Consider the following 27823-nt stretch of genomic DNA (forward strand, 5'->3'; position numbering starts at 1 on the left):
TTCAGCTGATGGTCCAAATCCCACTGTTTTACAGGGAAATTTAGCCAGTAAAGACCTGCAAAAACAGCCCTAGAGTCAGAGGAGTATCCAGTGAAAACATTTTGCAAATCCTATTTCAGTGGGAGCAAAGTGCTTGAGAACCCTAAAAAAGCAATTCCCTGAGCTACTTAAGTGTTTCTTATTTTTAAACCTAAGACCTCAGTGAGAACTCAAGAATTTTCTTAGGATGGTGATCTTATTAAAAATAAAACTTCTTAAGCTTGCAAAGCTTCCACTATAAATATTAGTAAATAATACAGATGTAGTAGCTGGAATATCAGTGAGCAGCACTTCATGAAGCAGTGTATGACTTCTCATGAAACTGTTTCTTCATTGCTACGGTAAACTCAGCTGGTATCTCTTCAGATGCTTTTTCTCATCTCATAGTGATTTAGTCAGCACACAGTCACCTTTGAATGCTGGTGGCTTTTCTGTGGAACTGGCAACAGATCTTGGAAGTGCAGCTTTATACACGTTCAGCTTTCCCAGTGTTTACAAACTCAATACTTCTGTAAACTCAGTGGCTTCACCGCACAGTTTGTAAAGTCTGCAAGTAAAACATAGTACATGCTTGTTCTGAACTATTAGCTTCTCCTTGGCACGACCAGTTCATGTCAGCTTGAAAAAATGGCTTCACAACTGTAAAATCCTTGAACTTCTACAAAGAGTTTGCAAGTCTGGCATGTAAAACCAGATTGTTTGCAAACTATGCACTCTGCTGAGATTACAACAGTTGCAAATTGAGAAAGGGTCCTGCTATGGCTATTATTCTGTCCAACAGAAATATGAATACATATAACCCACAGTCCCTGGGTCAATAATATTTGTCACTAACAGAACTTACAGAAACTAATGTCTTTTAAAAAGCATTGTCAAAAATGAGTCAAAAACTTTCAGAGGACAATCCAAGTTCCATTTAAATTAACATCTTCATTTAAGTAATTTTAAATTCATACTAATGATGACATTTTACTGCCTCTCTGTATGGGAAAGGACATTGAATAACTGAAATGTGCTGTTCAAGGCTTGTGTGGAAAGCTACAAGGCAGTTGTGACTGCAGAGGTCAGGTGGGGTTTCTGGCATCAGAAGGGAAGGGAATAACAAAATCTCTAAGAACAGTTGTCTCATTCTAACAAATACAAAGCTACAAATGAGTTAGCCTCAGAAAGGGAGTATTATTCTGCCATGAAGACTAGACATCAGTTTTGGTTTATTTTTAACAAATACCAAGTTGCAGCAGATTTTAAAACCGAGTTTTGCATAGCATATGTTTGTTGGTTTGGTTTTGTGTTTTTTTTTTCCTGATGCAATATAAACTGAAATGAGTTGAGGATATTATTGTAAAGCAGAAAAAAAACCCCAAAGTTGAAGTATTGCATTTTATTCAACAATTAAATGTGAGAGAAGAAAATCTATTTTATCTGGTTGGATATAATGTTTTGACATGCAAATTTAATTTCAAAGATGACATTTTTTCTTTGTCTTACCACATTACTGGTTCATTTCCAACTCAAATGAAAAGGACAAGAAATAAAATGACTGTTTTTCTACTAAGTAACATTATAGTAGTAAACTTGTCCCTTTCCCTAAAAACCTATCGAATTAGACTTAATACATATTCATAGCATTTTAATGCATTATTGGTAGAAGCAAAGTATTTATCCATTTTACAGTTTTCATGCTATAACAAAGAGTTCACCAAAGCACTACTTGTAATGCTTTTTCCTCTAAGACATGTTTTGTTGCATCACTAGTTTAATTACCACTCCAGTTAACATTTCCTTCTCTATTTCAAACTAGCATGGTTTTTTTTAAGTCTCTATTTTTGAATGCAAAGACCTGATAACTTGCGGGTCTGTTTTGAATAGAAACCAATAGCTGGACATTCTTGTGCACTGAAAACATGTAGTCAAAGATTAAGCTGCGGCTTCAGGGCTATTATGGCTCCACCCAAATAAATAGTCCAAGGGAAATTATTCTGCTTAACATTCTGATACACAACTTGCCAAGAACAGCAGTGGTTTTTAGGAATTATTTTTTTCTTAGAAGTCAGCCTATCTCATTAAACATTGCATGTAAACTACCAAAACATGGTTAAAATCGATGAACATGGTCTACAATAAACATCACACTTAACCTACCAAAACAAGGTTAAGTGGTGGAAAATGGTCTGATTTGCACTTAGCTAATTACAAATGTTTAACTCCAATGATGGAAACTCCTCCCTAAAATAAATATTCTGCTGTTATTTTACCAGTGCGATCAATTTGTTCAGGATTGCACAGAGATGGGAACACGTAGTCTGCAGCACAGGAGCTTCTGTATGAGAGCCTTCATTCTCTCAAAATTGGGTTCTTCCTTAATATGCAAACCAGACAGAAGATATGCTGAATTTTAAAATTAAATAACAGCAGGAAAAACATAAGTACAAAACCTACAACTATAACCAGCTAAAAGACCCTGTCAACTTCCTCCATCACATGGGACTCCTATTCCCACCCAGCCTATAAACTAGCGTTACAAAACCTGCACAAATTGGTTAAAAAACCTCAGTTATTTCACTGAGAGTTTGGGATGTTAATTACAGCAGGAAATGAAAGGTGGCTGTAACTTTATATTTAGAGGGGACAGCGTTCAAGAGGTGAGGCTTTGTAGGAAAGATTTGGAAATAAAAAGGCTTATGGGCAAAAATTAGGTTCATATTTCTCTTTGACAGTCATTTTTCTGAAACTTCCCCCAAATCCCAAACCAGCAGAAGTAGTACTTGACCTCACACAACAGTTGGGGATTTCTTTTAGGCGAGGGTGGCAGTGTCCTCTGCTGACGCTAGGCCAGCGCTAGATCAGAGAGCAGATGCTCTGCATCGTACTCACCCTTAGCAGGGCTGTGGAACTCTTGTTCCTATTACTTGAGCAAACTCTTCCATAGTTCTTTACTTTTTCTTCTTAGTGGCCAGTAACTTCCCGTTTGCTCCCCTGATAAATACCAGAACTTCAGCTAAAAATGGAGAAGTCGTCTAGATTCTCTTATCTTGTAAAACCCTAGCAATGGTGTGCTGTGGGCGAGCTCTGGCAGATCCCCCCAACAGTCAGAGACGTCCATCTGCAGCTACTTGCTGCTGTGCCCTTCTGACAGCACTTACTGCCCCTCACACAAAGACAGCAGGAATGGACACTGCCTTACTAGCTTTTTGCATCTGGTACCTTAATTTACACCTCTATTTGTCTTCCCAGACCAGAAACTCCAAGAAGTGTGCTAAGAGGTGCAAGCCTAATTTTCCTAACACAGGGTCCATTTTGGACTCTTGTTATAGAGATGCTGACAAGGAATTTTGATTTTCAATAATGTTTGAAGAAACCAGTCACTCAAAGTGGGAAACTTGGCTTTTTTTTTTGAGCAAGTGGTCTTTCCTCATCAATTTGTATAGTACTGAAGATTAAGAATAGCTCTTCAGCTGGGGTACAGCTGTGCAGCATTGACTTAAATGGAGCTGCACTGACTCACAACAAGCGAGCATCTGTATATAGCCCTTTACTATTGCAAACCACGTAATTTAACACTAACAGTAAGTAAATGCTGGCATGGCATTCACCAGAGCACCGCCACTGCTCCTCCCCACAGGTGTGAAAAACTACAGAACAGTGATTTGAAGACAGGTTGAAATTAGCTGCCTGTTAAAAATCCCCATCTCTCTCTCCTTAGGAGCACATGAACAATGTGTCTTTTCAATGGCACAAGTCTCTTATTTCATTAGACATCCTCTGTGCCTTCTTCCATGTCTTTTCCCCCCCCTCAGTGACATTTTGCACTGGCTGTAGTAATTTTTTTGCTTGCTAGGCCATGAAACCATTCTTCTCCCCCCCCCCCCCCCCAATAAACAGAAAAATATTACCAGTTAGCGAGCAGATATATTTCCATATGAAAAGTTTCAAAAAGCCTGCTATTCAAGGCTGACATTACAGAATCGGGATACAAGAACAACACCACCCTGAGCCTTCTGATTTTTTTCATTTTTTTTTAACAAACAAACTTTTTTTTTCGAATGCCTCATCTAACTCCCTGGTTGGATGTATTCAGCACTAGTATAAGGCACTGCGAAACCCATCAAACCTGAAGCAGATTCTCCCATGACATCTAATTTCCTACAGAGGCTGGTACTCACGATCCACTAATATCAATACTCAAAATCCCCAGTGGGGCCAGGTTTTCCTTCTGGGAAAACCTTTCCTTCCACGGGACTGAGTGTCAAGCTGTGCCCACAACTTAGTATTTTTGGTCTAGAGCATGATGGACTTCACCTCCACCACCACCACTTCCTAGGTGTTGGTCGCAGCTTCTTCCTCTCTTGCCCTTGCCCCATAGCCAGCTCCCCCGGAGCTTTGGGGTTTTCCTGGCACCCCTCAGGCCCACACAGCCCTGACTGGTGAGAAAAGCTAGAACCAAGGGGGGAAATGAGAGCAGCACAGCTTTCAGGTCACACTTAGGGGACAAAGAACTGCAACACACACCAAATGCTCTCCCAGGAGACTCCTTGCACAACTGCCTCTTTAGACAAGCTGACGCGGTAGATTCATGGTTCAAGTATCAGAGAGAGGGAAAAGCATTGTACATGCTATTAAACCACTATTAGAGTATTTGCCTGCTGAAGTGAAGCTCCCTGTGCTTTCTAATGAATTCTCTGCATTTAGCATTAAGCTCTCTGTTTTTACAGAAAGTTACACTTGGGTAATTAATCTCATGTTCGTTTCCTGCACATGTAAAGAGAGCAGCCTTTGTTAGGGAATGATAAGACACTTCTAAGAATAGTGCTACTAAGAGCATCAGCTTTGTAAGATATTACAGGAAAAATACAGACTCTTAACACCTGCTTTTTGCTTTTCAAAGTTTCACAACTAACGTTCTGCTTACCTAGAGCCAAATTCTGACTTGTTTACGCACAGAAAACCTTGTTGCTTTCATCAGAGAAGAAGCATAAATGAAGGTATACTTTGGTCTTTAGGATCTAAACTCACAAAGATGTATTTGTTTAATTTTACAAACACTATACATATTCTCAGTGGCTTCGGTGGGACTATCTGCATTTCCCACTCTCACAACCTGAATTCATTGCTTTGTCTGGTCTCTTAAATACAGATGCCACTGGAATTATTTTCTCAGTGATTGTAATAGATTGAGGATTAAGAATTTAGCTGTGTGTAAAACAAGAGACCCTCAGGCCAGACCTTACAAAGGCCGGATGCTGAACTCAGGAAAACGTAAACTGGGAGACAACCCCGTGAGAGCAACTGAGTCACTCCAGTGTGCAGAGGTCCCAAGGAGCAGCAGACCAAGCCCGCACATGAAGCTCCCTGGAAGCTGCAGCTCGGACCATGGGTTTTGCCAGCTGAACACAAGTGGCGTAAAGCTTAGGGATTTATGTCTGTTGTCAGTTCAGACCCAGAGCCAACACCATTCTCCTGTAAGCGGTTGACACTTGACACCTACTGAAGTCAGTTTAAACAGTCATTGTTTTAAAGCTTGTGTTGTTTTTAAGCAGTCACTGTTGTTCAGCCTATCTACCACCCCAGTGCAAGGCGCACAAGCTACCATGCTGACAAAACTACATAAAAAATGCAAAAAAATTATTTTACAGTGGGTAAGAGACAATTTCCATTTGGTTTGTAACATCCACTGTGTAACCAGTCATACAAGAAAGGACATTAATCTTTGCTGTACTTGCAGCAGATTTCTTTCTGCTTTATTATGGACAAAGGAGTAGTTTATCCTCCTAACCAGAAAACAAAGCCTAATCTGCAGAGACCTGGCTAATCTGGTGGGTGATGTTTGAAGAATAACATAGACCCAATTTCCCTAGGTTTTGTAGTGCAAAATCTGAGCAGAGCAGACTGCAACTAGCCTTGTGAGCTGATCAGAGCCCCTGTTGTGACTATTATCTTGACTGTATAATGGGAGCTTTCAAATCCCAGCTTTATCACATTCTGTTTTCTCTACTTTGCCCTTTTATGAATATTGAGTAATCAAAAATAGCTTCACTGACAGAGTAACTAATGATACCAGCTGGGTGAATCAGTGGCTCTGACACTGTCTAGTGCCTCCTATACAGTGCTATTAGTACGGTCGTTACAAAATATAACAAAAATTAGATATCCACATTTTATTTGCAGCTCCCTTGGGACACATCACAGTGGTTATTTTAGAATTGGAAAATGCTAACCGAACAAAGCAAATATTCAGCCATTTCAATGCAACACTGCAATCCAAAAGAAGAAACTCTGGCTTAGAAGAAGTTAAAAGTAAATTCTATCGTCAGTAAATTATCCTTTCTCCTAGTTTTCAGTGCAAACAAACAATACACTGCCAAATGCTATCTGCCACATTCTTCACAAGACAGTTATTCCTCTTATTACTAGAAAAAGCTAACATCAGCAGCCCAGAAAAAATGCTGATAAACAGAAGAGAATATGACAAATGATGTAAGCTATGTATGTGGCTCAGGAGTGTGACAGACACATATGGTGGCATCCTTCTAGTACAGTGCAGTGCTCTGGGGTAAGTTAGGTTAGAAGCGCATGACTCAAACGGGTATTACCGATTCCAAAAGTGTAACAACAGTAACAACATTCCTGATGAAGAACCATCACAAATAAGCATGCAAAATGGCCCACGATGGGCTTACGTTTGTAATGCTGTCCCAAGCAATTTTTTAAGGGTCATTTATTTCTACCCGGAGAGCCTTCCGCGCAGCCCTGCAATGATACAGTTTCCTATGTTTGCAACACACACCCTTTTTTTTCCCTTTTTGTTTTTTTTCTTTTCAGAAAAACAGGCAGATACAGAACGAAACAAGGGGGCCCCTTTACACATAATGCAGTTGCAGCTCTCCTTGCATGCACTTCGCTGCTTCTCACCAGCCCCCTTCACCTTTCAGCTATCAGCAACTTTACAGCACGGCATCTTCCAGCACCTCTTTTATCACAGACAAAAAGTAAAGCTTTCTGCTAGCAACCGCATCTGGCATATTAAATTGGTCAATAAAACTATTGCAGATGTTGCCTGTAGCAAGTGTCATAGAAATTACGGAGCATCTTAACAAAGCAGAGCCTCAGAATCTAAAGTATTAGGGTTTTTTTCAGGTTCTTGCCCTTCCCTGGAAAAGTGACATCTGAAATCCGGTTACAACAATTCTGTTAGTTACAGCAACATTAACTGAAACCGAAATGTGGTTTTTAACCTAAGATATATTGCATAACAACAGAAGCATTATAATCTTACGAGCCGGGAAAGGTTAATTCCAAAGGGCACAAGAATATCGGTGAAAACTAAAATACTCCATAAGCGCATGGACTTGTAAACCTTTTTGTTTTGGTCCAAGGCGAAGCCGAGACATTTCAAAGGAGGAGCGAGACACCGAGCACATGCCGAAATCCCTTTAGCGAGGAAAAAAATATCAGCAGAGCCTCTGCACTTACGTATCTCTTGAGCTTCTTCTCGGGGGGTGATTTAATGAGCCATCCAGTGCAAACGACGTCCCCCGAGCTCATCTTCCCCCCCGGCGCGGAGCGGCGGCGCGGGAGCCAGGGTGCGGGCTGCGGGTGCGGGGGTGCGGGGGGGTGCGGCTCCGCGCGCGCGTGTGTGTGTATTGTTCCCAGCCAATTTGAAACCAGCAGTAATCAGCTTCCTTCAGCTGTGCTCTGATACTGCTCCAGCCCGAGGAGGAAGTCATGACATTGATCACTGACACGGCCAGCCCTCCCTCCGCCGCAAACACAATGCAACACACCGAGCACGTGATGGGCGGCCGGGGCTCGCCGCCACGCAGCCGGCGGCTGCGACACCCACCGGCACCGGCATCGGCACCGGCACCGGCACCGGCTCCCGCCGGGGCCGCCGCATCGCCCCGGGGAGCCCCGCTCCGCGCCCCGGGGGGAGCCCGGCGCCGCGGAGATGCCGAGAGCAGCGGGGCCGTGGCCCCGCCGCAGCGCAGTGCCCCGGGGGGGCTGGGGGGACGGCAGGGGGGCTTCGGCCTGGCTGGGGGGGGGCACGGCCGGCGGGGCGCCCGCCCGGCCCTGCACGCTGCTGGGGTGCCCGTCCCAGCCTCCACCGTCTGCTCGGTCCGCTGTGTCCCAACTTCTTCACTTTGTGCAAAGGTTTTTCAGTGGCATCTGGTCCCCTGTATGAGTTTACTACGAATAAACTTGGTTTTCCCGGTCACATAATTGCAGATTTTTTCAAAACAGACTGTTTTCAGAAGTGGCTTCGGGGAGCCAGGTTGCCACTCCGCGGGCAGTGCTAGCAATTAGGAGCGCAGAGCACAGAAGGTTGCTGACAGCCTTGGAGTCGGTGCCTCTCTCCGGGATGGGAAACTCCTTCTTGCTTTTCAAGGACAGGGCAGCCTGTGTTCATTTTTAAGAAGCCGCTTCTAACTTTGACTTCGGTTTACGATGGATGCGGCGATCCCTCACTGGGTTTCTCCACTGTAATTTCTGAGGAGTGCCCTGTACTTCTGCCTTGGCACAGCAGCTGGGCTCCTCGAGGTGCTGCTGGTGGTATTGGGCCTGGGTGAGACTTTATAATGTTTTAATGGAATTTTTCACATCTGTGCTGGAGCTCTTTGGCAGGGCAGGCTGACAACAGCTTGCAGCGTCACTGCTGGAGCCTGACAAACTAGGAAACTGTGCTTGTGTTTTTCAAGATGTTAAGCAACAATCAAGATGTTGTAGCTACATGTATTTATTGTATTTAATATAATATGTACTATAAATGGCACACAATATGTAAATATATGCCCTATGTATATTTCCATAACAATATAAATAAATCTGTGTAAACTCATAGCATCCCTGTTGCTAGTGCTTTTATGACTGGTCTTAAAAGAATCTTACTGTAAATGAAAACTGTCACTATATGAATAAACTATAAACAGTTTATTTCAAGTGCACTCTGACTTCTCCAGATAGGTTTTTGTTTGAGTGTGACTTTCATGTGCCTTGCAATATTATTTAATTTCCGACCTTACATTATACTACTACCTTCACTCAGCTCCATTTATCCTTTATCCACAGTGATGTTTTAACAGCTTCACATGTTTAATAGCAGGTTTGTGAACAAGGCTTTGTAACACTCCTCCTTGGAAGGACACATCCAGCCATGGAACTTTTTAGGGAAGGAAAGTCACACTTTCCTTCCACATGTGACTTGACTGTGTCACTCTGACAGATATGATACCCTTAAACCTGAAGGCTTTAGGACACTACTCTGCCAAAACAAAATGAATTGTGATATACTTCACATATTATCGCTGTGGTGTCATAACAATACCCATTTTTTTACTGGATTATTCTTCAGGCAGATGGGTTTACCTGTCAGGTTCCTTGTGCAGCTGCATAAACACTTGCAACAAGGCAGCAGAGGAGGTGGGGAAGGGGTAGGACAGAGTGGCGAGGAACCTGGACTGCCAAATGGATCTAAACACTGAATATCAAACCACAGCCTGGAGGAGAGCTCCGGCTCCGTCTTTGCTTGCTGTCTGTGATAACACTGCTTAAATCACCAGTAGTCCCCATCTCTTAAGCCACTTGTCCCAGCCCTTCTGCCATCTCCTCCATTACACAGGCACAGTATATTTGTGTGGCTATGTGATGAACTGAATCAGAAAACTGTTTGGAAAATAATGAGTCAACAGAAAGAGAATATTTTCCAGCTGGATCAGGACTAGTTTCCTGATCTGGTAAATGCTGTGGCCTGCTACACACTCATACCTGACCAACAGAGGGGGTGATGCAGGGGCAGTAATAAGAAATCAGCAGTTGCTTGAATTGGCACTTCTGCCCAAAAAATGCCTGCTGAGTGGTAGCCATGGTGACAGGGAGGGGTACAGTGATTCTGTTCCCTTCTAGATGTGTCACTCCTCTGTCAGATGGCTCCTGTCCTCGCTGCTGGAACGGCTCAGCTGCTTGTGAAGCACCTGCCGAACTACTTGCACATTGCAGCTCAGTGTATTCAGAATAAATAAAATCTGTGCCAGTTATGGTGCCAGTAGCCTCAGGGGAAATAGAGGAAGCCAGAAATCATAATTAAGCAGAGCATGTGGGGGTTAACATGTTTGTTACAAAAGCTGCTGTGCCTTCTTGGTATTTGTGCTCCAAACATTAGAAGAGCAAATAAAGTTATTTTCTTACCCCTAAGGATTTTCGTTGTGCTGGTAATGGGTCACATATATGTGTTTGACAATAGCAGGTTTAAAAATAATGGTATCTAGCCCTGATGGAAGAAGTGGGATTTAATTTTTGTCCTGCTCCATGAACAAATTTTTAAACCGCTTTTAAATTATAAAATTATTTACTTAAATCCTTCATCATGACGGTGAATGACAGGGTCTTTGTTTTAAAAATCTTACAGTTGAAGACATAAGTAGAGAGTGAACTGAGGTTAGAAACAGAATGGAAAGTTAAGGGAAAGAAGAGCAAAGAAAAATTGATTTTGGCTAAACATTTCTGCAAAACCCTTGAGGTGTTCTATTTTAGTTCCAGCTTTTGCATTTATCCATTAGCATTTAGTTTCAGACTTTTAAGTATGTTTTCAATATATATGCTGAAATCACTGGCAAAATCCAATTTAAAAAGTTTAAGATAAAAAATTATGTTCTTAATATTATTGCAATGCTGGAAAGTTTGAAAGTGTAGAATTACATTTGTTTGCTTATGTTTATTTGTCTGGCTTTTTAAGCTTGTATTTTATAGGTCTTGTATGGTTACCTTGAAATAGACTAGGTTTTGTTCGGTAATAATAACTTCAGTCAGTGCTACCTGCCTCTCCATATCCTGCTGTAGGCAGAGCTACAGGAATGTTCTCAAAAATGACTGACCACTGAAAAAAACGAAACCAAAATGACTTGCAGTTAGGGCAAAATTATCTTTCTTTCTTTCTTTCTATATGAGATCAGAGCCAGTCTTAGCAAATCTTCAAAGTCTGACATGACAGAATATTTTTCTTGCTGTGACACTTCCTAGAATAAAGTCATAAGCTGGGAAGCCTTCATGGATATGAATTAAAGCCATGATTATAGAGAAAATAAAAATAAATAAAATGTAAAACATAAAATTGAAACCCCAGAAGGTAAAATAATTCTCTATTCTACACAAATTGTCCAGGTCACTCATGTTCTGGTATGTCTCAATCAAATTTCAAGAATCTGTCTTTATTTGGATCATGCCAGAGTGTTTGTCCTTGTGGTGGGTTGACCTTGCCTGGACGCCAGGTGCCCATGAAGCTGCCCTATCCCTCACCTCCTCAGCTGGACAGGGGAGCAGAAAATATAGCAAAAGGCTCATAGGTTGAGATAAGGACAGGGAGATAACTCAACAGTTAGCATCACAGGCAAAAAAGACTTGACTTGGGGGAAATTAATTTAATTTATTACCAATCCTAACAGAGTAGGATATTAAGAAATAAAAAGTAAATCTTAAAAACACTTTCCACCCACCCCTCCCTTCTTCCCAGGCTCAACTCCACTCCCAGTTTCTCTATCTCCTCCCCTCAAGCGGCGCAATGGGAGGGGAATGGGGTTACAGTTGTTTCATCCCCTGTCTCTGCTCCTCCTTCCTCTGCAGGGGAAGAACTCCTCACACTCTATCCCTGCTCCAGCATGGGGTCCCTCCCACGGGAGACAGTTCTCCACAAAATTCTCCAGCCTGAGTCCCTCCCATGGGGTGCAGTCTTTCAGGAACAGCCTGCTCCAGCCTGGGTGCCCTGTGGGGGGGTCACAAGCCCGGCCAGCAAACCTGCTCCAGTCTGGGCTCCTCTCTCCACAAGGTCTCAGGTCCAGTGTGGGCTGCCCACGGGGTCACTGCCTCCTATGGGCACCCCACTGCTCCGGTGTGGGGCTCTCCATGGACTGGGGGTGGACATCTGCTCTATTATGGATCTCCATAGGCTGCAGGGCCACAGCCTGCCTCACCATGGTCTTTGCCACAGACTGCAGGGTCTCTGCTCTGGTGCCTGGAGCGCCTCCTCTCCCTCCTTCCTCACTGACCTTGCTGCCTGCAGGGTGTTACTCTCACATATTCTCACTCCTCTCTCCCAGCTGCTGTTGCGCAGCATTTTCCCCTTTCTTAAATACGTTATACCAGTGGAGCTCCCACTGCTGCTGACGGGCTCGGCTGTCGGTGGGTCCCTTTCAGCCGTCTGGCACTGGCTTTGTCCAACATGGGGGAAGTTTCTGGCAGCTTCTCACAGAAGCCACCACTGTAGTCCCCGTACTACCAAATCTTGCCATGCAAATCCAATACAGACCTCACCAGACTAAACTCATATGTGTCACTAGTGAAGATTAGAGTAAGCATGATAAGTTTGGCCCTAAATGTGTGTGCAATTCACATCAGCTAGATACCTAAGAGCAATTCTCTGCTCATCATGAAAGTACTGGTTTATTCCTTTCCTTTCCTAACTTAGGCTACTGATGTTTCAGAGAAAAACAACACTTGACTACTAATAAAACAGAGGAGAACAAATTGGCTAATTGCATCTGATGGAAAATTAATTCATGACCCTACAGGCAACTCATTTAAAGAAGTGTGCTATTTAAGCTTGCCCATTTCCATGTTGCAGAGCAACTGGTGGTGTTATTAATAATGAGAGCAGTGAAATCCTTGCTCCCCTGTGAACAGAAGAATAATTGGGATGCAGAGGATGGGAAGATTTCTTTCATTCACAGATTTATAGGTATCGAAGCAGGAAGAGACACTAGAGTTATCTAGACTGACATTCCCACAAGTATATTGGAGAATCTAGCCCCACATTTAATTTACAAAACCCCGCGGAGGTTGTGAAGGTTGAGGTGCACGCAAGAGACAGACACAGCCCTCGGAGAACAGCCCTTTTCTCTCATCTGATGACTGATCCCTGTTTACATACGGAGCTCGCACTTACTCAGCAAAATTCTAACATGCCTCTGCAGCATTCCCACAGCAAGCAGAAAAGCCCAGTACCACAAAAAGACATGACACAGTATATATGTTCCAGCTGTTCCTGACAGTTACCACTCTGCTCCCCCCTGCAGACAAATATTTCACTCTCTTTCCATTCACAAGGACAAATTCAGCAAAGTCACAGGGGATAATTCAGCCCCTTCTCTTTTCTTTTCTTCCTTTCAGTAGCCTGTCCTCACCATACAAATCAGGTCTAATGGAGGAATGCACACAGATCATCAGAGCAACATGATTTATTGTTGTTGTTTAAACAATTAACTGGAAAAACTGGAGCCTGACCACTGGCATATAACGATGTCGACCCTGTCTGTACTACACTGCTTAACTGACAAATATATTCTGCCTGAACTGTGCTGCATACTCAGTCACCCACAGGCCCTCAATGGTGGCAGGACCCAACGATCAGATACCTGCTTTCAAAGCAGGAGCCATTGTGAAAATAAAAAAAGAAAACAGACAGTTGAACGTTGCTGTGGTTTTGCTCCAGGAAGCATATGAACTGTGTAAGCTGCATGTGGGTATGGCCTTTATTGTTACGGACAGGGCAGAATCTAATTTTACCAAAAGCTCTCATGACACATAGGGAGAACTCTGTCAATCCGTTTCAGAAAACAGACCAACGCCCTCTGGCACTAATCTCCTCTGGGAAACCAGCAGCAGACATCCAGCATCTCATAGGAAAGTCTCTTGTTCAGGAAAGTAACTGATAGAAGAGCTGGCGTTCTGCATGTTTATTTGCAAATGTACAACTGCCTTTTTCCAAAGCGGGGGTGGTAACAAACAGAAGCCCACTTTGGTGCAAACCTCTGGCCTGGCACTTCTTACCTCTGTCATCCATGGAAGCACACATTAAAAACTGTGCTTTTGCTACTTTGTAAGCTTCTGTTTGTGGGCTAGTAAACCATTTTAGGATGTCTACATAGCCTCTACAAGCAAGTTGTGGCTGTTATTCTCTACATATGCATCAGTATCAATCTTTTTCTGAGGACTTCCTTGTGGGGTAATTTTATCAATGGCCCCTCCAGGTCAGCAAATTGCTGCTGAGAGAGGAGACAGAGAAGTAGAGAATGGCTTTTTTAAAGAGCCAAAATTCCTTTTTTAATTGTCTTACTTTTAGAAGCTAAGAAAAATCTACTTCCTTTTTAATATATAACAATGATGAATACTACTCAGTCCACGTGTGAGAGCATCTACTGTTTAACTTTATATGGCAATTTGGAGGGATTTACCTGTTCACAGCTGATGGATTCTGGTGATATGACATAGTCAAATCTGTAACAGCCAGAAATCCAAAAAAATCTACTTGACATCAAGATTATGACATGGCTGTTCCAGATCAGAAATAGCAAATCATTATTAAATTTTAATTTTAATCACCTGAAAGCAAGGATTTGCTGTGACCAGTTTACTCCAAAGTATCCAGAGCAGCCTGAAGTTTGGATGTGAAGTTTAAAGAAAGGTCTCAGGAAGACCTGCAGAAACAGATAGAAAAAAAGAAGTATGTAGTTGTATATTTAAGTGGGAAAAAAAAAATCTACCTAGCTATTTTCAGACTCACAAATGTGGAAGGCTTGTCATAAAGTGCAGGATGGGTCTCAGCTTCCTTAAAATATTCTTACTGAGACCAGAGAACACCCCAGGGTAATGAGAAAATGAACACAGGAAAATGAATGCAGGGCACTGCATGTCTCTGTTCTCTATGTTGCCCAAAAATACGTTACTGAGAGTTATGGGAACCCTACCCCTTTACACTGTGATTTGTGAGAAACTTTTCATGGAGATGGCAAAACAGTGGGTGAAACAGATACCTTCCCCTTCTGGGTAATTGAAGGAAAAATTAAATAGTACTTTATTTATTTATGATTGATAGAGGGTATTACAAACTGACACGATTTCTGAACTATGTGTGTAAAAGGTTGTTCTGTGTGAAGAATGTAAATGCAGGAAAGGAAGAATTGTTTTGATGGCGGCTGTGTATTTAAGACTTACAAAAAAGGAAGAATCATTACAGGATGAGGAAGAAAGAAGGCCCAGGCAGTCAGGGAAGCAAAATAGCAAAAAAATGGGGGAGCAAGGGGAAAGGCCAAAACAGATTCTTTGTGGACTAGGATAAACTAAAACCAGCTACTCTAGATAAATCCTTCAGCAGAAATGGATAATACTCTAGGAAATATAACAGGTTTGGTTTAGTTTTACATAGTAAGTGAATGTTGGTATATAAAAATGGATAAAAAGGACAGGATAAAGCCTGTGGCAACTGAAGTGATGGCTTTTGACTTATGCAATGCATCTGCCATGTTTACAAGGTTAATGGAGGCAGTACTTTACAGCATACTTCTGTGCATTGCTTGTATTTAAAGAAAATCCTGGTACATGCTAAAACCTTTGAATGTGAACTGTTACATTTCCCAATAGTCTGTGATCAGTTCAGGGATAACAGTGTGAAATCAAACCCACAGAACCAGGCTTTTGCTTAAGAAAGATATGATTTATTTTGGGCAGAGAATTTGTGAAGAGAGAATTTCAGCCATCATTAAAAAGAGCTAAAGGCTATACTGCACTGGTCTGCTTGCTGGATTCTCACAAATATTAAAAATTTTCTAAGATTCTGTCTCAGTTGTGGGCAGGTTATTTACAGGTTTTCAATATTGCAAAACTACAGCATCAGTTAGGGGAGAAAAGGATGCCATTGCAATGAGCAGCAAAGTACGCTTCAGACTTATTTCAGTTGGAAAAGCCTCTTTTGACAGCTTTTGCTTTGATCCAAAATCACTTAAAAAATGCCTTTCACTTTCAACAAAACTAGTCTCTTCTGGTCAGGGCTCTCTTGACACAACTCTCCAGGTTTTGGCAAAGTTATAGCTCATTCCATCAGGAATTATTGTATGACCTCCAAAGGAATCCCTGATCATTGTTAAATCTGCATGACATCATTGTTTGTAGGTGGGAAAAATCTGGAGTCCACGACAGAACACACAATTTTAATGTTCTTTATAAAAGTCTGGTTTATGGTAGTTTAAACTGGTACAAATTAGTGTGTCTGCAATCCCACCCCCCATCTTGCCATGTATCTCTTTAGCTGCTGTATTGGCATTGGCCCTTGTATGTGTGGGCAGTTGAGTTGTTTTGCTGTGTTGATTGGAGAAAAAACTAGTAACTCTCTTTATTTGGTCAGTTTTTGCTTTTTAGAACCTTGAGCTAACCCACTGCTCATCTGCAGGAACACCAATGACAGTGCAAGGGGTCAGGAGCACAGAAACATGGTATGGCAGGAAGGAGCCACTACGATTAATTTCAAAGTTGCAAAGGCCTAAAGGTATCCATATAGGCAATTAAGGTATCTTCGCAATAAGTTCCTGAGGCTCAGTAAATTAGCACATTCTAATGTGATCACACAAACCTGGCTGATCACATCCATGAAGAGACAGCAGTGTTCTCACTTCCGTAATTTACCAAACTGTGAGAGTTCCTGGCTCTCCCACTGAGAAAATGAACACACAGCAAAGAAAAAAAGTGGATACCAAGTGAAAAAATGTTTAGCAAAGAAATGATGTGGTTGGGTAATACAGTCATATTAGAAGCTTTTGTAATATCACAGTAAAGCTTTTAGCAACCAAGCCTGGAATTAAAAATGTAATATTGCATACAAGATGGGAAAAAATGATGAGTACTTGTAGAGCCATCAGCTCTTTGAACAGGATACAAAGGATACATTAGCTATTTTGTTACAGTTTTCAGTGCTGTATTGTATTGGTTTTGTATTAGCAAACTATTGGCAAGTCTGGGGACTGCCTGTTGGGTAAAATGAAAACTCTGTACAGAAAAATTGATGCATGAATATGAAGCCTGCACTACCAAAAAAAATATATCCCTTTTATATTTGAATACTTAATGTCAAGCCTATCAGAGTATGTTGCTTGGATGTACTTGTGTCTGTAACTGAGGCAGATTCAGGTAATCACTTGTTATTTGCAGAATCGGGTAATCTCTTGTTATTTGTAGCCATGAACGACATCATGCAGGGGCTAGACTGCTCTTACCTGCTCAACCGCCACAAAGCTTTGCAGGAATAGACATCGGAAATGGCATTTTCAGCAAAACCTGGGTTAAAAACAAGTGGTGCTTAAACCAAGAGCTCATTCTAGAAGGAGATCCTATATTGTAAGCTCTAGAGGAAGTGGCCTAGGTTTCTTTCTAATGCTATGAAGAAGGAAAAAATATGGAACCCTAAAGTGGGTAAACTTTGGAAGGGAACCTATGGAATAAGGATCTGAATGGAACAGGGCAGCACAGGTAAGTGCAAGAATGCACAGAATTATGCTGCTGGACATAACCAAAGTTACTTGTAAGGACATAACCAGTGACCTATGAACAGAGGTGTCATTTCTGAATTCTCAACAACAGAAGATGTAATAATGGAAACTGCCAGAGATGGTTACTCTGCCAAACAAGCCACACCAGCCAGGCAGCAGACTTACAGAATCAACAGTCATTTCTTCATTGAAACAAGCCCCTCCTAGGAGATTTGGAAAACAGCTTCTCTGCACAATGTTCTCCTTTAGCTTAGACCAAATGAGGGAGCATGTAAATGGTTAAGACAACTTAAGCAATAGGAGGCACATATTAAACCACAGGCCATAAATAGAACTGCAAGAGATGTGTGGTGGAACATTTTCACCTTGTGAGCTGACTTGAGAACCAAGAGACAGAGATAAAGATGGTAGATGGAGTTGGATTATGTGCCAGGGTGTGAACTTAGTCCAGGTTTACTCGCATCCCAGTAGCCAGCTGTTACTAGGAGGGGAGGCCTCCACTCTCCTTCCTGCCCCTAGCTATGAACTCCTCTCTTGTGTCCCCTTCCCTTGAATCACTCCTAGCATTTTTATGACCATATAACAAGTCTGTTTAAAGCATTAAGCCAGTAGGAAAATTATGAAAGATGGTGAATAGTTTTCTGAGGTGCAAGAGGCAGAAACACCACGAAAAGCAGATACAAGGAAACTCCTGACAGATTCATAGGAGCCTGCATGAACACCAGAGAAAGCCTGAGGAGAGTTGTTTGAGAGTGGTACTGTCTAGAAGATGCTTGAAATACAGAAAAGGAAAATATTGCCTATTTTCTGCTGTGTTGAGACATATGATTTTGCTAGCAGCCTGAGTACACTAACAGGCCTCAATAATCCTGTCCAGCCTCACGTGGGGCCTTCACTCACACCCCCTGCCCATAGGCCCAGGAGCCCCATTTGGGCTCGGCCCTGAACCTTCAGTCACTGTCACAGCTGTGCTGTAGGATTGGTCTTCATCTCAGGTTAATGTTGGACCTGCCTGATGATCACTGCTGTGCCTGATCCTGGTTGCCCTCACCAGATGTGATTCTGACCTGAGGATTGGCTTGACCTTAGATCTGCTTTGTTTCTACAAACTCACCTGATGATCTGGACTGTCCGTGGAGGCCAGCTACCCTTTCTAGTCCTGCCCTCCTTGCTGAGCTGGTGAGGTTCCTGTTCTGTGCTTGGTCCCCCATCCTTCAGGGAGCAGTTGGTCCTTGCTGTGCCCTGGGAGTTAGCTCAGGCAGGCCCTGAAGGCCCATGTCTGAACTTAAAGGGGGCTCCTGGCCCCCATGGGCAGGGAGGGTGGCCAGAGTCTATTAGCGCCTCTGGGCCCTGAACACTTGGTTCCTCAGCCCTGTCACCAATGTCCTTTTAACCAAGGCAACCGTAAAACTCTGAACTAATTAACATCTGAGATGGAAAGAGAAGTATTTAATAGAAATAATATTTAAATAGCGGCACTTGATTATAAGCATTTTAAGCAAGAACGTAACACTGCAGTCAGGGTAACGCATGGTTAGCGCACTGTGGGTGCTCACACTTGGTCTAGGCAAATGTAGGTACAGAGATAAAGGTGGCAGTTATGCAAGTCAACTTGCAAACACCTCAGAGATAGCACTTTTGTTACTCCCAGATCCTGTTTATTTCTGAGCTATAAAGCTGTTTATTGCTCATAGCTAACATTTTTACACAATTGTGGTTTAAGTTCATTGCTAGTAAATTTAAGCTAGAAATGACTAGCATAGTAGATGTGGATTTTGGACTATGGCGTTTAATGGAGAGCCTCCTGAAAGTGCACAAGAGATTGAACAGATCCCAAAGTCAGAGCATACTACCTACCTAAGGCCCTTCTTAACAACATACTTTTGCCATGCTGGTGTAAGGTAGTGAGTGTACATGATGCAGTTCTAGAAGTAATTAAACAACAGCAGATAAAAGATGGTTTAAAAATCTAATTTCTATATATTTTTTCTTATTCTTGATCAAATCAGTTTTAAGACTGAGCAGCATTCACATTAAATAGTGCATAGGCTGCCGCATTACTTTGAGGTCAAGACTCCAGTAGCCAGCCTCAGGCGAGCGCAGGTCAGTGCTGCCACCTAGAGCCACGCGGCAGTAGTACTGTCACTTGCAAATGAGATTTTCAAGTCAGGGAAGACGCAAATCACAACTTATATTTTTATTACTTTTTTTTAAATAAATAAAAAAATATTTTTTAAATTTAAAAATTAAAAATTTTGATACTTTTATTACTTAAGCTGTTCTTATCCATAGAATCAAATTTCTACTGCTAACAGCAATAGATATCCACACAATGCATTCACATGGTTCGACTGCGCATACTCGTGCTGTTACTTGGTTTGTGCAACAGCTGGAAGGCCAACCTCACCTGCTTAAGGTGCTCAGAAAGTCTTTGAAGGGTTCCCCTTTTTTTTCAGCAGGTGTACACATAGCCCTGTCGGCTTAATTTGTAATTAGCTGCCATAGCCACTATTTGGTCACGGTCCGAGTTACACAACCTGTTGATGCTTGTGTGTGCCAGTGGCCTTACATGGATTTGGCAGACTCTTAGTGTACTGACTTTATATATTTTTGTGAATTCAACAGGTCTACTGGTCTCTAAAGCTTATCAGTCCTTGAGGGATTTTCATATGCTATCTTTCATCATGTACTCTTTCTTTCTTCAACCTGCTTTTAGTAACACTGGTAACATTTGTTAACATTTCTCCATCCACAACCGTAGGTAGGTACCTATACAACTCATCCACGCAAACTCACACAGAAGGAGCATGTTCCATACAATACTAAGAATATTTTAAAAAGTTACCCAAACCCAATATATCTGTGCTAGAGAAATTAAGACTGCTACAATCAGTCCCCTGTTTGGTAAAGGCTGAGTAGCTACAGTCCAAAATTTCAAAAATCTTATGGTCTTACCTGGATAGTATATGAAAATGCCCCTGGATCTGTGTCTTATCAACTCTTCACATATTTCAGCAATGTCTGAAACATAAAAGTGGGTAACAGTGAGCCTAAGTATATGCACTTTCTCCTTTTGTGTCTTGACAAGAAAGCAGAATTCTCATCATACAATATGTCAAGTGCCATCTTTCTGAGGCCTTCTTAATTGCTATGAAACCTTAGTGTGTAGGAGACTATACATTCAGCCCTGGTGATTGTTTCTGGCAGACTGTAAAATAAGGAGTAACAAACCTTGGAAAACCAAGAGCTAATACCTAAACCTACAACTTGAACATGACAACTAGCCCCCTGCCTCCCAAGCACATTAAAAAAAACCCAAACAACTGGAGAAAATCTGTGGAATTTTGCAAATATATTAGAAAAGATATGAGTACAAAACCAAAATGAGTATATAAACCAAGTACAAAAAACCCATTTCACTACTATTTTTTTATATATAATTAGCTTAACAGATGATAATTCTGTTTGTTTTATGACTGAGTGATTTTTTCAGGCAATGGCCTGTGGATCCACAGGAGTACACAATGTAGTCTCTCTATACAAGAGAAGCAACTAAGAACATCTATGCAAAGTGTCAAATGCAAATGTTAAGCATACGAGCAAAAAATATCCAAAGGGGATCTTTCATGAAAGCAGCAGCTTGATTGTTTTGTACAGCATGTAACGTTCCTGTGAATTTCAAATAAAAAGCAAGCTGTGACAAACACTTGAGTGTTTTGCATAAACAGAAGCTACAAGCATTTGAAACTGGAGTAGGAAAGTCAGGTGTTAAAAATGGTTAGTGAGCTATTTTCCGTAAAGGTTAGGAACAAACACGTCATAGACTGGAATTTTCCCACCTTAGAGACTCTGCATAGCTGACGGTAATCTTCATTTTCTAGATAGCCCTGCTTGGAAAAGCTATTTGGAGTACTCTTTCAAAACCAGTCATGTCACTCTTCGCAACTGTGCTATGAAAAATGTACTTCCCAAAGCTTTTAAAAATAAATCATGTGGAAGGGCTACTGCAGATGCTGTGGGCCTTGCTTTGTTGCAAACTATGCAACAGATGCAGAAGGCAACCAGGTGCATTGGAAAAGCGATGTTACTTTTCCGCAGCTGTTTCACAACATTAAAAGGGGGAGTTTAGAGCTTAAATCTTTTATGTTAGACCATAACTGAGATACTGAGTTTCAGAGTAATCAGGCAGTCATGGAAACAGTTCAGCATACATTTACCCTTCACAAAACAGTACCTTTTCGCAGCTAATGTATAGATGGAAAAGGTCTCAGAGGTCTTTCTAAATGCAATGTGACCTGCAATAACCCATTTGCTCAGCTTAGTTGTTGAGTTATTCAAAAAGATCTTGGTAACAGCTACTGAGAATTTTACCGGAATGAAAAAGCTTTTATTGCTCACTCTGCCTACTGAGCTAGGGTTTCATCTATTTCTCTAGGCAAAATGCTCGCAATATTGCCTTTGTAAGTAATGACTAGGTAAAATGGCTGATCAGGAGCTCTCAGTTTTTTCAGTCTGCCATTCCAAGGGTTGTTTTGGAATCCTTTAGCAGCATAAGCAAAGTTACAGCTCAGCAGCTGGGAATCTGAACGTCTTGCATGGACAGTAGGAAATGTGTGTGTTGGCAGTAACTGAGTTGAGTGGCTTCATTAGCACAATTTTCAGCATGGAACACACAAACGCTGCTGAATTCGAAATGGCTTAAGAAAAAGATTAACTTTTCCCGTAAGCTACTCTTGCTTTGGGAGCTCCACTGGTACCTCTTAGCCCTGCAGACGTTAAGGGATGATTTTCTCTAATGCAGCCTGGGGCATTTAGGAAAACACACTTGCTATGTGCAACAGGGTTTGGAACGAATGAAGAAAAATTAACTGCTAGTAAGTTTTCTGCCCCATACCATTCTGTTTTACTGTTCCGCTCCTGAAGCACCTTATTCTTTTGTCAGCACCCATGTTTTTCCACAACAGGTCTGGAGTCCATGCTCTCTACATGGCTGCGCCGGGGCCGCAGGGACTCCTGGCTGGGAAGAGGTGGGAAGGAGAGCACAGCTGCTCCTTGCACTGGAGGTACAGGCTGGCAGCCCTCTGGAGATCGTAAAGGTGGCAGGTACAACACGGCAAGGGCCTCAGCCACGGCTGCACCAGTTCATGCCCCTCCAAGCCCATGTTGTCCTGAACGGCGAGTGCGTGTGAGGCCCTGAGGCAGCGCTTCGCCACAGCGCCCCTGGGCTTAGGGATGTGGCAGCCCTGCCTGCCGCCTTCACCGTGAGCTGGCGTGTCACCCAAGCGGACTTGGGTCCAGACTTGGTCCCGGGAAGCTCCTCAGAGGCCCCACCGGCTCGACCCGGGAGACACCGCCCCACTGCCCGGCCTAAGCCGGCCCAGCACTGCCCCGCCTCCGCCCGCGCCCCGCCACCGCTCGGCGGGAAACCCGCGGCCGCGGCCCTCCCCGCGGAAGTATCGCGAGATCGGCGCGGGGCGGGGCCGCGCCGTGTTTGGGGCGGTGGGGCCGCCCCTGCCCCCCCGGCGGCTCAGGCACCCGCCGCGCACAAAATGGACACTGGCGGTGCCCCCCGTGCGGATGGCGAGCTGCCCTCCACCTCCGCCGCGGCCGCCTCCGCGCAGGAGCCCGGTGCTGAGGAGGTACCGCTCCGGGGGCGGGACGGGCAGGGCAGGGTGAGAGGGGGTCCTCTGGGGACGAGCGCGCCTAGCCCTACTACCCCTCAGGCCGCGCCGCCCGGGCCCGAGGCCGCTGGCAGCGCTGACCCCTTGGTCGTGGGCCGTGAGGGCTCCGCCGGGCCAGAGCCGCGGCCTGGGCTGCGCGGCGGCCCTGCAGACTTCCCCCCCCTGGCCCCGCCGTACAGGCCGGCCCCCTGGTGCGTCCTTCAGCATCGCCGCGGCAGCTGCCGCCACCCGGGCGGCCCAGGGGTGCGCCCTCCCTCGCCGCGCGGGCCGGGGCAGGCCCTTCAGCTCCCGCAGCCGGCTGTGCCCCCCGCCCGCCCGTGGTGGCCCGCAGCGCCAGTGTCCGCCGCCCCGGTGTTCCCTTCCGTGCGCCCGGGGCGGGGACGGGCGCTGCGCAGGGGCCCGGTGCGGTGGGGCTGCGCCGCTCGGTGCCGGCCCTCCCGCTGCGGGGCTGCAGCCTTCCCGCTGCCCTCCTGTGCTGCCGCGGTGCAGGGTGAGCCCCTCAGGAGTGCACCTATGGCTGCCAGCCTCCTCCCTTCAGTTTTTTGGAAAAAAGACTACAGACACAAGGAATGTAGAAAGTGACGTATTCGGGTATCCTTGGAAACTGAACAAGATTTAGTCTGAGGAATGAATCTTACAAAAACTTAGTAAGAATGATGTCGATGTGTTGTATATTTATGATATTCGAGAAAAACTTTAGAAACATCGATATTAGTGCAATCAATTTTGATTCCAATTCATGGAAGTCCCGTTTTGCCTGAAAAGAACACTTGATTCTTTACATTACTTAGGTATGCAAACAGCTGTGAGATGCAGTACAGTGTAATTCTGAGCTGTTCAGGAGAAAATGTTTTTGGATACAACTTTTTATGTGTGTTGATTGAGGAAAAGTTGGTGCTAAATATTTATAGAGAAAGCCTGCCTGGAGAAATCATTTGAAAGCAGTGACTGGTTTTGTGTGTTACTGACATTGTGCTGCTGTGCCATGCTCATTGCTGTGTTTCTTAAAGGGAAAAAAAAAATGTTCCTATTTGAGTTTTTATTCAGACTGTGGAATTTCACTTCACATTGGCCCACGGGCCTGTTACATAGCTATACAGGTAGTTATACAATCTGCCCAATAATGGCATATAATAAAACTTACTGTGCTCTGTTCGTCTCTACTGTCTAAATAGTCTTTCTTGTAGTACCAAAATAGTGTCTTACTACCTATTTGGAATCTGTTTTCACTTTGTGCACGCGAGTTAAGCACGAAGTGTGTCCTTCTAATTATTATTAATACATCTGTTAAAAGTTCTCAGTAGCAGAGGTTACAAGAGTAGGAAGTCAACTAAAGCAGCAGTAGTTCTTATTCCCTGTCGTTTATTTAGATGTTCATGTGGTGTACCCAATTTAGGACTAAGTATTGCACTTACTAGATAGAAATACCTCTCAGCCTGAAGCTAGTAGTTCTGTTTAGGCTTATTAGTAGAGATTTCAAGGGGAAGTGTTTTGGATCCTTGGAATGCTTGGCGTCTTCTGCTGCATGATCATATTTCTTGTAAGGTGTTTAAATGACACCAGTTTTCAGGGGACTCTCTTATCTAGGGTTTAATGGAAACCTTTTCTAGGGTAGAGGTAGACTGTTACCAGCTAGCTCCCTGACTTAAAAATGAAAGTACTTTTTTAGTTGTTTAATTAATTGTTTGCACCGAGGCTTCTGCTGATCCTGAACAAATTTGATTTGTATGCCACCATAAGTTTTCTGGGGAAATCTGAGTAACAACAGGACTCTGGCATTAGAACCATCCGCCTTGGGGCTTAGAAAGATAATACTGCTTATACGCCTTACTTGGAAAGCTTGCAGTTGATAGGGATTCTTTTGATATTTAGTTGTTCTGCTTTGTCCAGAAGAAACTTAGCAGGGGTAGATGGACAACTTTTTTTCCAGTAGCATGTATCTATGTAATACATCTCTAGAAGTGAGGAAGACATCTGAAATGGCCCCCTGTCAATTTTTGTTTTCCTTTAAGGAGTATTCTGTTGCTTTAGTACAAAGAATAACCCTGATATTGGCACTGTCAGCCTCTTTCTGGAGGGTATTTTATATGGTAATATAATGGAGGTGTGAATATATACACATATATACAACCTGCTCTTTGGCGTACTGGTGTAACAGTCCTCTCCTAATGTTGCTTTCTGAGATTAACTGATTACCTATGTGACTGAGAAAGCTGTAAGTGAATAGAACATTTCTAATGCTACCTATTTGCAACATAATCATTTGGTCTTGCCAAGTGGAACTCATGCATTTATTAAATCATTAAATTGTCAAACAACTTCATTATACACTTAGTAGTGTTCGCCTCTGCAGAGAATTATGCCTTTGGGCCAAAACTTGAAAAGATAATCTCTGACTTCAGAAAATTCTGCTGCCCTTTGCATGATCATGCTTAAAGTTAGAAGAGTAAGTTGGCATATATGTTTATCGGTAACGTTTTTGAAATTTAGGTGTAATGTTGCTTGACAGACTTCTACATATTTAGTCCCATTTTGGTCTAGTTTTGCTACTTGACCTTGCATAGTTTAGGGTAACTATTACTTAATTTTAATGTATTTGTAGTATGCTGATACTTAAAGTGCTTGTCAGATTAAGACTGCTTTGTTACATTTTATAGAGACATACAGTTTGGTATAAGACTGATTTGTTACATTTTATACAGACGTACAGTTTGGTAGTTCCTTTTGGATTATTCGGTGCTTTTCAAAAACATTTTTATAATTGAATGCATCTCAAAAATATTTAATTTTTTTTTTATTTGCAGTAGGTATATAAAAAGTTCTATTTCAAAGACTGAATTAGGGTGAAAAAAAATCCACTAAATATTTCTCCCATGATTCTCTTTTTAAAAAAGATATTTTGCCAATATCATGGTTTTTGCGAGGTTATTTTTTTTTTTTTTTTAAACATAGCAATGTGGCAGTTGAAGTTGTGGAAACCTGCTTTGAGCTTCCCAATTGAAGGCAGAAATGAATCTCATAAACTACAAAAGTCAGCAGTTTCTTAAATTTCTTTTGTTTATAGTAAATAAGGTAGTTCTTTGTTAACTAAGCGCATACCATGGAGTGATTGCAGCATGGATTGATTTGGTCATTTGTTGTCTGTTCCAAGGTATATGGCTAAATAAGCCCGTATTTCCAAAGGAACTCATGACTGTTAATCTGGAAGTGAAAACAAACAAAACTCAAGATGCAAGAAACTTAGGGTTAGGAATTAAACATTTAGAAATCACATTTAATTTTTTAAAATACCTTTTCAAGATACTAAATGTAATTACACATTTAAAGCTAGATCTCTGTGAAAGATCATCCTCTTTCAGTATGTTCCTTTGATGCTTTCAACTTGGATCAGATTTGTAGAGATAAGCATGAGGATGAGAAAGATCTTCAACTTTTGTTTTATTTCTTCATCTCTCTGCTTTGGTTTCATCATGGATATCAGGTTCTGCTTTAAGTGAAATAATGTGATTAATGCAGTCACTTAATTTTGAAATAATTATTTTTTTAAAATAGCATGCTTCTCTTATAGTGTATAGGTTTGTTCATATTGATCTTGTTTTGCTAAAAAAAAAAAAAGCTGATAATTACAAAGTGTTTAAAATTTGCATTCCAGAAAAATGATCCCCCGTTTCAACTCAAACTTCCTCCAAAGGCAGCTAGACCTGAAAAGGAAGTTGACCCAGAATATGAAGAGAAGATGGTAAGTGTTTTCATGACAAAACATACTGCAGCTTTTTGACATTTGTTTGATTGAACTAGATCAACACAGTTACAAGGAGTTATTGCAGACTGGATGTGTCAGAAAAGAAAATCAAATCAAGATTAATTTAAGTGTCCAGTTCAATGTGGTTCCTTACAGTGGGCAACAGTGGATATTTAGTGAGGAGTATGAGAACGGAGGAAGGAGATAGTGATAGTTCTGTTAAATACTGTCCCACTCTTCTAAGTATCTTTGTCTGCATGACTTCTGGGGTTGGAGACTGTGGTTTTTATGCTCAGTAGTTGTCAGTGGATATTTTCTTTTCCTCCCCATGGGTTTGTCTGCTTGCTTTTTTCCGCTCATGCAGGTTTAGTTATCCACACTCTCCTGTGGTAAGGAGTTTCTATTAAATTGCATTTTACGTTTAGAACTTTACCCTTTTGGTTTTGAATCTGCTAGTTTTGTTTGACCTGTTGAGTGATGTTAGAGGCATCTGTAAGCTGCTACTTAAATGAGAGAAATACCAAAGCTGCCAATTTCTCATCATATAAAAACATAAAGGCTTTAAATGTTGGTATGTCCCATAATATATGTGCCATAACAGTGCAAAAGAGGATCTGTCCATGACACAAACGAAGGGAGCTTGTAGTGCTGGAGGGGAGACAACAGGGTAACTTCTATATTACAGAGACAGAAACCAGGAGGGCATTACAAGACTTATTCTTGAATGATATGTGTAGTAAATTCTTGGTTGAAGCTGGTATCTCTACCTTACTGTGTTTTTCTTAAAAGCTTTAATGTTCCATGGATGCCTAATAATTACAGTAGATTCTGGAAGGATTGGACACTGTAGAAGACAGGGAAGACTTTTCACTGTTGGACATAAAAAAATTGATAACCTACTGGTATGAATACTTAATTTTCAGCAGACACACAAGTAAATCTGTTGAGAATGAGTAAAGAACTAAACTTGATTTCACAGTAATACATGGTGAATTTACATCTTTCCTGTATTAGAAAGTTAGGTCAGTTGTACTAAGAGGCAAATGGAATAGGTCTCAAAA

At 42.4% G+C, this 27823-nt stretch overlaps 2 protein-coding genes across 9 annotated transcripts in view; one reads left to right on the plus strand and one right to left on the minus strand.

Annotated features, from left to right (window-relative positions):
- GAB3 (GRB2 associated binding protein 3) overlaps window positions 1-7846 on the minus strand; it is a 69165-nt gene extending 61319 nt beyond the window's left edge. For 3 of the 5 annotated variants that reach the window (XM_040614221.1, XM_040614222.1, XM_040614220.1), the window contains exon 1: window positions 7510-7846. In XM_040614221.1, the coding sequence (XP_040470155.1) occupies window positions 7510-7581 (72 nt within the window). In that variant the 5' untranslated portion in view covers window positions 7582-7846. The remainder of the gene's footprint in view (window positions 1-7509) is intronic. The other 2 variants (XM_040614224.1, XM_040614223.1) reach the window with 2 other exon arrangements.
- A 14965-nt stretch (window positions 7847-22811) lies between these two features.
- Window positions 22812-27823, plus strand: part of SMARCA1 (SWI/SNF related, matrix associated, actin dependent regulator of chromatin, subfamily a, member 1) — a 35760-nt gene continuing 30748 nt past the window's right edge. For 2 of the 4 annotated variants that reach the window (XM_040614205.1, XM_040614204.1), the window contains exons 1-2: window positions 22812-23011; window positions 26673-26759. In XM_040614205.1, coding sequence (XP_040470139.1) covers window positions 22889-23011; window positions 26673-26759 — 210 coding nt within the window. In that variant the 5' untranslated portion in view covers window positions 22812-22888. The remainder of the gene's footprint in view (window positions 23012-26672; window positions 26760-27823) is intronic. The other 2 variants (XM_040614207.1, XM_040614206.1) reach the window with 1 other exon arrangement.

The sequence above is a fragment of the Falco naumanni genome, chromosome 14 (assembly GCF_017639655.2).
Source record: "Falco naumanni isolate bFalNau1 chromosome 14, bFalNau1.pat, whole genome shotgun sequence".
Classification (NCBI taxonomy): Eukaryota; Metazoa; Chordata; class Aves; order Falconiformes; family Falconidae; genus Falco; species Falco naumanni.